The sequence below is a fragment of the Diabrotica virgifera genome, chromosome 10, assembly GCF_917563875.1.
Source record: "Diabrotica virgifera virgifera chromosome 10, PGI_DIABVI_V3a".
NCBI classification, from domain to species: Eukaryota; Metazoa; Arthropoda; class Insecta; order Coleoptera; family Chrysomelidae; genus Diabrotica; species Diabrotica virgifera.
This window is the reverse complement of record NC_065452.1, coordinates 154,735,584-154,749,698: the sequence shown is the minus strand read 5'-3', so window position 1 is coordinate 154,749,698 and position 14,115 is coordinate 154,735,584. Positions and strand designations below refer to the sequence as shown.

The window sequence follows — 14,115 nt, the reverse complement described above, 5'->3', positions numbered from 1 at the left end:
GAAGTAATCAGAGTAATCAAAGTAATCAAAGTAGATACAGTAGTCGTTACTCGCTCTGATACGATTGGTACGAAGTAATCAGAGTAATCAAAGTAACGATTTGCCTCTCTGTATAGTAATCGTTACTTTCGGTATTCGTAAGTAACGAGTACTTTGTAACGAATAGTTACTTTTTCAACATCACTAATTGTAAGCCGTATGTCATTGACTTTTCGTTGGAGAATTCTTTTTGTAATCCCTGTACCGTATATGTGACAAATATATGTTTCTAGAATTTCAAAAACCGTCTCTTCGTCAAAATCGATATCTCCAAGAGCATAAAATGCTTCCTTATATTGCTCAAATGATTTCATAATATTGAATGGTCTCTTTTTTCCCTTTCTATGAAAACATGGATTATAGTCACAGCCAGTTAGAGCGTGGAAACCAGCTAAAGCTTTGCATATTGAGTCTCCAAAATGTTCGTAAATTTTACAGATATCAATATACTGTTTTTTTCCTGCGGTTCCAGACTGTATCCAAATGTGTAAATTACTGTTCAAGTGATGCATATTACTTAACATAATAACCAGAATATCTGTATCTGAGCACTTTATGATTACATTGGCATCTTTCTGTAGTTGACATACGTGGTATATTATTTTAGTGTCTTCCTCCTCATGAGCTGGACAACTAAAATGTGGAGCTTCGTCTTTCTGCAGTTCTCCATTTTTACTAACGAAAAACTTGTGACACTCAACAAAATTAACATATATTATTTTACCTTGCAGAAAAGGTGCTATTTCGTTATCAGCCCAATAAGTCAAAAAAAAATCGAACCAAAGCCTCTTTGAATTTGTTATTTCTTAACTCTTTAATAAAATCGACTGGTCTCTTTTGATTGGGTCCTGATATACAGAAAACGCGATCGGCTTCTTGTTACCTCTTGTAGATCTTTCATAGTCTTTAATTGACGGTTGGAAATATTGATCAAATATCATCAATCCGTCAATTTAAGAGCACATGCGTGAAGTTACGAATGATAAAAAGAAAATATTATTATTAATTAAATGTATGTTACTAAAATATTATTTTTATATTATTTCGATATTTAATTGAATTTTTTCTATCGATATACACTTATTGGCGGTTCTAGCCAGGGGCAGGGGGGCAGCTGCCCCCCTTCAGTTTTTACAGTACTTTTGTACTATAATTTTCGTTAAAAAGGCACGTTATCTTGTTTATTCACCGGTTGTGTTCCCTTGCCCCCACTTTTTTTGGTCTAGAACCGCCCCTGTATAAACTGAATGTGTACAGAAACTGAGGGTGTCCAATAATGGGCACATTTGACATAATATTCAAATACATTTTTGCTATATTTTATATAAATGTCTTAAAACAATTTTAAAAACTTATATAAATAATATAAAAAATTAAGCTCCAAATTTTTGGAGCCTAAACTTTGAAAAATGTTTGTAGCATAATGTTTAATGGTATCAACTATTCCGGGAGCTCATTTGATACATATTTCCAAGTACTTTGACAAGTGTCAGTAAATATATTTGATAAATTGCACCGTTTTCCCGTTATTTGAGCTTGAATACATAGATTTGGGTACTAGCCGAAAAAAATATACATTCCATCACCTATAACTCACTTTTTATTAATTCTCAAAGGTTTTTCGAATAAGAAATCTCTTTTATTTTTTATTATCTTCAATTTTGGTAATCATAACTATTTTGATAAAACTTACAGTTTTTGAATTATTTACGAAAAACCGCTTTACATCATGCATTTATTTCACGAAAAATTCAAATTTTTGATCTTCAATAACTCAAAAAGTATTGATTTATTTTAATAATTAGAGGTACTTAATAAATTTTGCTTGAAATTTGTCCCTCTATCGACTAGTGGGGTTATTTTTAATAAAATAGTTTTCACCTCTGAGAAGGGGTGGCATCCACCCCCAGGGTAAAAGCGCACGTTGGCACCATATCAGTTTTATTTCTTGAGGTATGCTCTAACTACTCACCAATTTTCATGTAAATCGATGGAGGTTTAACAAAATAGGAGGTGAAAACCTTTAATGACTGCGTTAACTTTCCCCTTTCATCCCTTATTGCTACTCCCTGTATCCACTGAGGTGTCAGCCTGAAAGGGGTCATAATTATCAACATACAATAGATACATTTCACATGCCAAACTCCATATTACTTATGACGATGATTTCTCGCCTCTAGCTCTTAGACTATAGATTCTCTTTCAAGAAATAATATGTATGTAGCCAGCGTGTACCAGACCAGCGGAGGACGAGTATAACAATACCAATACACAACAGAGGAAACGGCAAAGACCTTACCAACTACCGTACCATCACCTTGTTGAGCACAACTCTCAAACTTTTAACAAAAATACTTGCCAATAAAATAAATGAAGAACACGCAATTAGTGAGGAACAACAAGGTTTTTGGAAAAAATAGGTCCACAATAGACGCCATATTCACAGCCAGACAAATTGCTGAGAAAGCACTGGACTATAATAAACCTGCATTTATGTGCTTTATAGATCTGACTAAGGCCTTCGATTGTGTAAGATTGAAAGATGTGCTAAGATCGCTAAAGGAAAAAAATCAGTCTAACAAGATGATAAGGATAATTAAAGACATTAATACGAAGAACAAAACCAGAATAAAAGTCGATAATGAACTAACATCGGAAGTAGAAATCAACTCAGGAATCGGACAAGGGGATAGCTTGAGCCCATTGCTTTTTAATTTAGTAATGGACAAAATCATAGAAAACATTAAAAGTACAGGAAAAGGATACAAGATGGCAAAAAACAAATAAAAAAAATAAAAATCTTCTGTTATGCTGCCGACGCAATCTTAATCTCCGATAAAGAGGATAACCTACAGCGAATGGCACAAACTTTCAATACAGTGGCAAAGAACTACGGCATGAAAATATCAACAGCTAAGACCAAATCTCTGGTAGTGTCAAGGGAACCCATAATATGCAAAATAGTAATTAACAACGAACTAATTGAACAAGTCTCGAGATTCAAATATCTGGGAGTGGAAATATGTAGTTATGGATATGTTAAAGATAGCTTCCGAAAGGAAGCAAATAAAGCCAATTACGTGTCAGAATTTCTGAGGGATGTCATCAGGAGAAATAAAGATATGAGGCTGGACGGGAAAGTACGCATATACAAATCATGTATAAGACCTATCATGACGTATGCGATAGAAGCAAGATGTAACACATCAGAAAGCAAGAGGATACTGAGATCATCATAAATGAGAATATTGAGGTCAATAACTGGGAAAACACTGAGAGACAGAATACCGAAGACGAGAGTGGAATCAGCATGTAACGAGAATAGACAGCGAGAGAATAGTCGGTATAGCCAGAGATTAAAAGCCAACAGGCAAGAGACCAATAGGAAGGCCCTTTAGAAGGTGGCGAGATTGCTGGCAGTCAACATCACAGCTACGAATACAAGCTCAAAATCGGTTAAGAAAAGGTTAATAGGCCTGATAAAAGAAGAAGAAGAAGATTTTTCAATAAATTTATAACAAGCGAAATTTATAACAAGCAATTTGACATTTAGTAAAACCGTACGACACTGCGATTTTACAGTATTACAATATAAAAATTAAGGTGTAAACTATTCAGGGCCGCGACTGTACATAGTGTGCTCATTTTATCCTAAAATATTTATTTGATACAATAAAAATAAGTAAAAACACCGTTTTTGCACCTCAAAAGTACAATAAATAAACTATAGCCATAGCCAACAATTTGGAGTTGCGCGCACTTGAAGATTACTTCATAACGCTGTGCTGGCTTCAAAAATTCACTAATTATTAATCCACGTTTTTTTTCTCTACAGGTTGGCTAAACTGATAAACTATCGATAAGTTGAAGAGACAAAGGAATAATATGTGGTAACATAAAATAGTATTGTTCACTTACCAGTTGATTTTTCGATGATCCACGATATCTTCCTAACGGTAAAACACATCGCGCTTTATAAAAAGAATTCGAAAGACTACAGGGTACTACTATACTTTCGTTAATAATGCTATTGTTACAGGGTACTACTATATTTTCGTTAATAATGCTATCGTTGTATTTTTCGTTCTGTCGGAATTCGTTTCGAGCTAGCAATTCCGTCACATCCGATTCTATTTTTTCGTTTAATTTTATTAAAAGCCTAATTTCGTTGTCTTCTCTAACCGTTTCTTCCTCTTCTTCTTTCTTTTTCTCGAATTTATCAAAATCCTCATTTTTACATGGAATCTCGAATACTTTCGCAATTTCATTCTGCAACAAAGAGAAAAAGTATTAGTTTTAGAACTAAAAATTAAGATTAACATTATTTACAATATACATACATTGATCAAAACTAAAAAGGGGCCACTTATAAAGGATGTTCGCAGTTTTAAACTAATTATTTTTATGATTATATTATTTTTATTTAATTACATTATTATTATTACATTACTAAGGTTTTTCGCTATAAATATAGTAAAGTTTTTGTTACTGCGCTGTAAATTTTCTTTAAATAAAAAATATAAAAAGTCATAAATGTGAAAAATTCGATTTACTTCCTTAATACTAGCGTTGCTAAAAATCATTTTAAAACAAAACTTATAGCGTATATAACTTTAATTCGCCAAACTTCTGCACAACGTCCAGACATGCTTTCAATCACATTTCGAATAGTATCTTGATCTAGCTATTCCCATTTTTCCACGAAAACTTCCTCGACATGTTGCAGGTTTTTTAGTGGTTGACGATTCTTTAAACGGTTCCCAAGTGTTTCTAAAATGTGTTCAATGGGATTTAAATCTGGTTTCCTCCCTGGCAGCTCCTAACCTGAAATGACCAATTCCACACCAGCAATTTATCTACTTCTTTTTGTTAGCATCCATGTTTGCTTCCATACACGACTGCTGATTGTATTATGGTTTTGTATATCTGGATATTTACACATCTTGAGAGTAGTATTAAACTCATTAGATGTTACATTGCAAAGAAAGATCTGTTTCCCGCCATTATTCACGTTTCCACTTCTCGTTCTACTTTATTGTCATTGATGATGGTTGCTCCTAGATATTTAAACTCATTAACCACTTCGAAGTTATGATCGTTTATAGTAACATTTTGCCTTATTTGCCGTCGTCCTTGTTTTGAAACGACCATGTATTTTATTTTGTCTTCATTTACTTTTGGACCGATATTTAATCAGGAAGGCTTCAGAAGAACAAAGAAGAACCAAGAGGTACTGACCACCCTCAAATCTCGAAAACTACAGTACTTCGGACATATTATGCGAAATGAATCACGAAATGCTCCCCTAGAAGCGATCCTGCATGTAAAAAGAATTGGAAAGAGAGGTCCAGGAAGAAGACGAATATCCTGCTTAAAGAAACTCAGAACCTGGTTCAACACAACATCTGTGCAGTTTTTCCGCTCTGCTGCAGACAATATAAAGTTTGCCATGATGATAGCCAGCATTTTCCACGGATAAGCACACCAAGAAGAACAATAGATAACAAGACATGTCAGCTACTCAGCAGAGTAAGTTTCGGTTGCAATGAATTCGGATAAATGAAAAAAGAGTTTAAATCAAATGTCTCAATTTATTTAAAAAGGAAAGCTTTAAATCACTTTGCTACTTATATACTGAGCATAAATCTTTCACAAAAATATCAGAGCTTGTGAAATAAATTTCAAATAGCAATAGCAACTAGTACGTTCGTAGACAAACCGGAGTAGAAGACATTATCGAACGTATTACCAGGCAAAAATGGAGATGGGCGGGACATGTTGCAAAAATGGAAGACGGCAACTGGACAAAAAAATTTCGTTAGTAAGACCTCGGACAGTTAAAAGCGAGGAACACCCATAACACGATGGACTGCCGACCTCAAAAGAATTGCGACCAATTGGATAGCAAAGGTGCAGACAGAAATAGACGGATAAAAAATATCAAGAAAGAGGCCTATGCTCCACAATGGACAAATAAGTGCTGATTGGTGGTCGCTGTAATAATATTATTGTTATTGTTAGACAGGTCAATTGTCATTGTATACCGAGTGTGAATTCAACAAATGAAAACAATACAGAAATATGGAACACGTTTAAAGATCTCACCTGGAAAGTAATGGAAAAATATACAACAACGATGCAGAGGCACAAAAAACAACAATGGATGACTGATGAAATCCTGGAATTGATGGAGCAGAGAAGAAAACTGAAAGATAACAAAACAGAATACAAAGAAAAACAGAAACTAATTAAACAAAAGATAAAGGTAGCTAAAAAAAAATGGATGGAGGATAAATGCAAGGAATTAGAAAAGTTGACTGAAAAACATGATACGTTTAATATGTTTAAAAATGTTAGAGAAGTAGCTGGTCTTTATCATAAGAAAACTCCACATACTATAACCGATTCGTCGGGAAAAATGATAATAGACGAACACGAAATTCGAACTACCTGGTATAATTATATAAATGAACTGTATAATGATGATAGACCCGAAGAACTGAAGATTTTAGATGAAGGTGAAGGACAAGAAATACTGAAATCAGAAATACTACATGCTATAAAATTGGCAAAAAACAAGAAAGCCGTTGGTTCCGACAACATACCTACAGAAATGTTAAAGCTCATAAATGAGGAAAACATTGGAATACTAGTCAAACTTTTCAATGATGTTTATTCGACTGGTGATATCCCGGAAGATTGGTTAAAGTCCGAATTCATAACCCTACCAAAAAAAACAACGTCCAAAAAACTGTAGCGATTATAGAATGATAATGGCCTTATGAGCCACACTTTGAAAATCTTTCTACGTATCATTCACAGTAGAATCAGAGATAAATGTGAAGAAGACCAGGATGAAACACAATTTGGCTTCAGAAATGGACTGGGAACCCGGGACGCACTCTTTGCACTAAATGTGTTATTGCAGAAATGCCGAGATCAAAGGAAATATGTCTTTGCTGTATTTATTGACTATGAGAAGGCCTTTGATCGAGTACAACATCACAAATTAATTAAAATATTAAAGGATAAAGGAGTTGATAGTCAAGATGTACGAATCATAGAAAAATTATACTGGCGTCAAACAGCGACAGCTTGCATAAATGGAAAATCAACAGAAATATGCAAAATACAAAGAGGTGTCAGACAGGGTTGTATACTGTCCCCACTGTTATTCAATTTATATTCAGATAGAATATTTAAGGAAGCGCTGCATAATTTGGAATGGGGTGTGAAAGTTAATGGAATTCTGATAAATACAATCAGATATGCAGACGATACAGTTATCTTAAGTGATGATATAAATGGATTACAACACCTTTTAAATGCCATTGACACAGTGGGAAGAGAGTTTGGCCTAAATATAAACTGTTCAAAAACAAAATACATGGTATTTAGCCGTTTGGCAAATCAAGATTCACGGTTATATGTTGATGGTCATATAATTCAAAGAGTGCCCAGTTTTAAATATCTTGGTTGCCATATTACTGAACAACTAGATCCAGATAAAGAGATAAAATGTAGAATCGAGATAGCCCGCACGACATTTTTAAAAATGAGGTCATTCTTCTGTAATGATACCTTGCAACTTCAACTTCGAAAGCGCATGATTAAATGCTACATTTGGTCAGTCCTCTTGTATGGTGTCGAAGCATGGACATTAAAAATATCCACCATTAACCGTTTGGAGGCCTTTGAAATGTGGCTGCACAGACGTATACTGAAAATACCATGGACGGCTATGCTGACAAATGTGGCAGTCCTTAAGAGAGCAAATGCTACCCGCGAGCTGCTTGATAATATCAAATATAGAAAGATGGCCTATTTTGGACACGTAGTAAGGGGAGACCGGTATAATATTCTTCAACTTATTATGATGGGTAAAATCGAAGGACGCAGAGGAATTGGTAGAAAGCAGGCCTCTTGGTTGAAGAATATCCGGGAGTGGACAGGAATAAAGAAAGCAGAACACCTATTTAGAATAGCTCGAGACAGAGACAGTTTCGCCATGTTAATCGCCAACGTCAAGGGGACTTGATAGGGCACGTTAAGAAGAATACCGGGTGTACCAATCAAATTGTGATTTATTCACAAAGTTCACGTGACCCTAAGGAATATTTTAGTATTTATAAAATACTGAAATTAAAACCCAACTATAGCCTCATGTTTTCTTAACATTCTTAACATTTCTTAACATTGCTGTTTTTTGATTCATTTGCTTATGTTGGATAACAAAAAAGTTAGGTACTTTAACTACTAGCCTTGTTTTTCGTCAATACATGTTGTTTTTAACCCGGCACCTGCCACGTGGGGTGCTAGCAGCACCCCATAACACATTTTCATCAAATATTTGGTATTTCAAGTTTGTTAACTGTGTTGTGCGTCATAGTAGCTTTCTATATTATTATATAGCATAGATCTGTTTGCGTTTGAACTGGTTATTTAGTGTCATTCTGAACTTGCAGCTTTAAAGTCGAATTGGGGTGTCATCATCTGGCAGTTTAAGTTTTAAATTTTTTTTGTGTTTTTGATAAACAGGTCAGATTTACATTTTTTTATTGTAATAACATTTAAATTATTAATAAATACTGTATACTCAACAAATCTTGATTTTTTTAGATATTATACTTCACTTCATTTATTATGGGTTCGTATGCTTATAACACCTTTTTAATTTTATTTTTTAACTTAGTAATATTAACTTTATTAATAATTAACTTTAAATATTAGTAGCTAATAAGTTAATAAAACATGTTTTTTATAGTCTTGTGTATTTAACTCAACACATTATTTTGTTTATGAACAAGTAGATCACAGAAAATTGTTAAGGGTGCTGTGAGCACCCCACGTGGCAGTTGATGCCTTGCAAAGCCACGTGGCAGGTGCCGGGTTAAATAAGTAGGGCAAACTTTAAGGGGTAATTCTGCATGAAAAAATAATGACAGTTTGCTTTATAAACGTATGTCTGTAAATACTTCGTTTCTTAATTGTACATACTTCGTTTCTTAAATTCTTAATTGTATGTTAAAAATGCACAATAACTACCTCTTAAAACTCACCAAATTTAATATGCATATCTCAACCGGTTTTAGAGCAATAAATAAATCGTCATTTTGTAATAAAAATTTCAACAGCCCTTATATCGGAAACGAAGCGTTGGCGGACATATGTTTATAAAGCAAACTGTCATCTGTTATTATTTTTTTATGCAGACTTACCGCTTAAAGTTTGCCATACTTGTTTAAAAACACCTTGTATTGATGAAAAACAAGTCTAGTTGTTAAAGTACCTACATTTTTTATTATCCAACATAAACGAATGACTCAAAAACCAGAATGTTAAGAAAACATGAGGCTATAGTTGTGTTTTTACTTCAGTGTTTTATAAATGCTAGAATATTCCACAGGGTGACGCTGAAATCACAGTTTGATTGGTACACCTGGTATTGGTATACATTGACAATTTACCTGTCTAGCAATAATATTATTACAGCGATATTGTTAAATAATAAGGCTATATGTTAAAAAAATCACTTAAATCGGTCAACAGGTTTAGGAAATTCGAGACATTAAAAATGACCAATTTTTAAGGTGGTGCGTTAATTTCTTGGAGAAGTGTATACTGTATTGTTATCATTATTGTCTAGTTATTTAAAAATGTAATTTTTATTACATCAATAATTGTGGCTTAATCTCATATAAACATTATAATATTTATTAAAATAGGCATACATGTCACAAGAAAGCAGTTTCAGAACTTTATTCTCAAAAACGTTGACAAATTTTATTAATTAAAAGTATGATAATTGGTTGATTGACAATAGAGATGTTGATAAAGGTGTGGTAGACACATGACAATTCATACGAAGTAGGTCACTATGTTTCAATCGAACTTTTAAACCAACACAAACTGTAAGGTATTGGTTGTACAAATACTTTTCACCAATTATATTGCAAATCAACAAAATCAATATTGTCCTTCCTGCTAATAGCAGATCCCCATGCTACATCAAGCAAGTTTATTGAAAAAATATTTTTTAATTACGACTTATTTGCTAATTTAATTAGATGGTGGCAATTATTTTCGCAAAAACCAATGTTTGCTGCTTTACTATTTTGAAATTCACATACGTAGATCTCAGCAAATTAAACACATGACGCAAAAAAACATAATAAATATGCTAACTTGAAAATAAATATATTTTATCTGGTAGTGATACAGGGATATTAGTATGTATTCAACTTAAGAATTCTATTAATGGTAATAAATTAACCAATCGTTTGAGACCAAGACGAGACGCAACATTATCAGAATAAAATATTTTACATTTTATATATTTCCATAAAAAACACCTTCTATTAATTTGAATAATAATTAGCCTTAATTGGTCTCATGAGCCACACTTTAAAAATACTACTCAAAGATATTCAACAGCGTACATTATATACAGGGTGTCCCGAAAAGATTAGTCATAAATTAAACCACACATTCTGGGGTCAAAAATAATTCGATTGCACCTAACTTACCTTAGTACAAATGTGTTCATAAAAAAGTTACAGCCCTTTGAAGTTACAAAATGAAAATCGATTTTTTCAATATATCGAAAAATATTTTATTGAAAATGGACATGTATCATTGTTATAGCAGGAAAATCTTAAAACAAAATTATAGTGAAATTTGTTCACCCCATAAAAATTTGATGGGGGTTTTGTTCCCTTAAACAACCTTTTGTACTTTTGTGTACGTTCGAACTAATTCATTATTGTAGTACCATTAGTTAAACACTACGTTGTTAAAACTTTTTTGCCTCTTAGTATTTTTTTGATGAGCCCGTTTTTATCGAGTTGCGCCTTCTTTTTTAATATGTCTACATAAAATTTTTATGGGGGGTTTTGTTTCTTTAAACCCCCCAAATGTTTGTGTACGTTCCAATTAAACTATTATTGCGGTACCATTAGTTAAACACAGTATATTTAAAACTTTTTTGCCTCTTAAACCTCTAAATAGCCTCTAAATACCTAAAAATATAAATTATAAATAAATTTTCAGATTATTAACAGGTTTCTATAATCGTACTTAACCAATATACAAATATGTGGCGGATTCGACAAATATTCAAAATATCTCGATAAACACTGGCTTATCGAAAAAGTACTAAGAGGCATAAAAGTCTTAAAAACATTGTGTTTAGCTAATGGTGCCACAATAATAATTTAATTGGAACGCACACAAAAGTTTGGGGGGTTTAAGGGAACAAAAGCCCCATAAAATTTTTATGGGATGCACAAATTTCAATTTAATTTTTTTTTAAGATGTTGCTGCCATAAGAATGCCACATGTCTGTTTTCAATAAAAAATATTTAAGAGTTTTCGATACATGAAAATAAAACGATTTTCATTTTGTAACTTCAAAGGGCTGTAACTTTTTTTGTGTGCACTATTGTATATAGGTAAGTCAGGTTCAATCAACCTATTTTTGACCCCTGAATCTGTGGTATAATTTATGACCAATCTTTTCGGGACACCCTGTATAAAAATGTGAAGAACAATTTTAGACAACACACAGTTTGGATTTAGAGGTGTAATGGGAACAAGAAAAGCATTGTGCGAATGACGGTACTATTACAAAAATGCAGAGAATATAATAAAAACGTATTCATATGTTATATAAATTTCCAAAAAGCATTTGACAGAGATCAACTCATACATGCATTGAAACACATACACGTAGATCCCAAGGATATTAATTTAATAAAAAATCTATGCAATCAAACAGAGGTCGTACGGGTAAAAGACAGTGAGACAAACCAAGTCGAAATTCAAACAGGAGTCAGACAGGGATGCGTGTTGTTGCCACAATTATAAATGTCTACTCCCAACTAATATTTCAGGAGGCACTATGGGTGTAAGGATTTGAGTGGAGAGAACATTATTAATAATATAAGATTTGCAGTACCGCAATCATGGCAGAGAATATAGACGATTTACAAATTCTTCTAGAAATCATTAACAGAGAAAGCTAAAAGATGGGACTAACAATGAATATAGAAAAAAAAAACAAATACATGGTGATCTCGAAAACCCCTGTTGACAACATACATCTGACACTGGACGGTAAACCGTTAGAGGGTCGACAAATATAAATACATCGAAGCAATTATAAACTCACAGTCAGATCAAGATGAGGAGATAGAGGTCAGAATAGAAATAGCTCGAAAAGCATTTATAAAATACAAGTCAATGTTTACAGATAAGAATGAGTATGACTATCAGATTGAGGTTCGTCGAGTGTTATGTTTTGTTGCGACTGCTGTATGGGTTAGAAGCTTGGACTCTGAAAGACCAATCCGTAAAAAAATTGGAGGTATTCGAAATGTGGATATATAGGTCTATTTTGAAAATTCCTTGGACGCAAAAATCTGAAACGAAGAAGTGTTAAAGACGAATTGGACTTGAAAGAAAGCTTATGACTACAATTATAATAAGAACAACATCGTATCTGGACCACATACTACGAAACGATAAATACTGTCTGCTACACGTCATCATGCAAGGAAGAGTAGAGGGAAGAGAGAGGCCTGGGAAGAAAGAAGACATCTTGTCTGAGGAATATCAAAGATTGGACTAACCTCAGTATTGAACAGATATGATATTTCACGTTGCAAAAAATAGGGAAGCGTTTAAAGAAGTGATCGCCAACCGTTAGAATCGCGCAATAAGAAGGTGATTATTTTGAAAACAACAATCAAAATGAAAACATTATAGTTCTTAAAAGGATAAAAGGAAAAATTAGAAAAAGTAACAATAGATAAATATAAAAGAAATAAAATACAAAAAAACTAGCTGGTACTGACAGAAAAGAGGAATGAAAGGTTATGTTACATATACAGGGTGCGCCAAACCTCTGGTTTTCTATAATTTATAAGTCTATAATTTAAAATTATTTTCTATTATACAGGGTTGGTCAAAATAACGGAATGAACCAAACTAAAGTTGTGTTTTATAAAATGGAACATGCTGTATATTAAAACATTTTTGAATATCTTTTTTACTAAAAATTTTCGAATTATTTACACTTTTATTGAGAAAAATGGTACCTAATATTTAAAAGGGTGTATATTAGGTTTCCTAGGTAATAAAAATATACATGACATCAAAGTTTTTCTACAGTAGTGTCATTTTTAAAGAATTTAATATCTTTGACATCTAGTCTACAGTGTGATCACTTTTTTCAAATACAAAATTTTTACCATTTTTTAAATGGAGCACCTTATCGACTTTGATTGGATATTTTGTAGACAATATTATTTTTGCTTCGATATAATATATTATTGTATAGGTTGTAAGAATTCCAAAATTTCACAGACTCTTATATTTGAATCATATAGAAAGAACAAAATGAAAAAAATGAATTCTGGGAGTAAGTACATTTTGCCTGTCTTAACGGGGGTACCCTTTGCATGAAACAATACTTAAGTTGACTCTAAACAGAAAAAAAACAGTGGTTACACACTTTTATAGTTAAAGTTTGTGAAGAAAAAAATACTTAAATTTACAGAACAAAATAGTCTAATCATATGGTTGAGACATAAACTTCTAGGTAATCTCCGATATACCTAATATAAATTAACACTCATAAGCACATAAAGCCCGACATTGGCATTTAAGTGTACATACAACATCTACAGCTGTTTTTTGCGTGTTCAGTATAGGTAAAGGAATCTTTTACATTCTCCTAAAAAATTCACACATTCATATGCTTATTCATAGATTAAACTTGAGCTATTATTCCACCACAACGATGCAAGCTTCCAATTTTTACCATAATTTCCACTATCAGTCCACAACAGTCAAAATCCGTTTCGACATTCTGGAATGACTAACTAAAGACAGAATCAAAATTAATGAAAAGAACAATAATTGCTAATGAATCAAGCTTGCATACAAAATACACATAGATACATAGTTTCAAAAGTTATGCATCACTTCACATATTTAAATAGGCCTTTTCATATAAATTACACCCTTTTTGGTTTTTTATTTTATTTAAATACTCATTTAACCGATGTGGTTTTG

At 32.8% G+C, this 14,115-nt stretch overlaps 1 protein-coding gene across 1 annotated transcript in view; it reads right to left on the bottom strand.

Moving 5' to 3' along the window:
* The window catches only part of LOC114325425 (rho GTPase-activating protein 7), a 198,042-nt gene that overhangs the window by 81,010 nt on the left and 102,917 nt on the right, over window positions 1-14,115 (bottom strand). Inside the window, exon 3 of the mRNA XM_050641267.1 lies at window positions 3,958-4,308. Coding sequence (XP_050497224.1) covers window positions 3,958-4,308 — 351 coding nt within the window. The remainder of the gene's footprint in view (window positions 1-3,957; window positions 4,309-14,115) is intronic.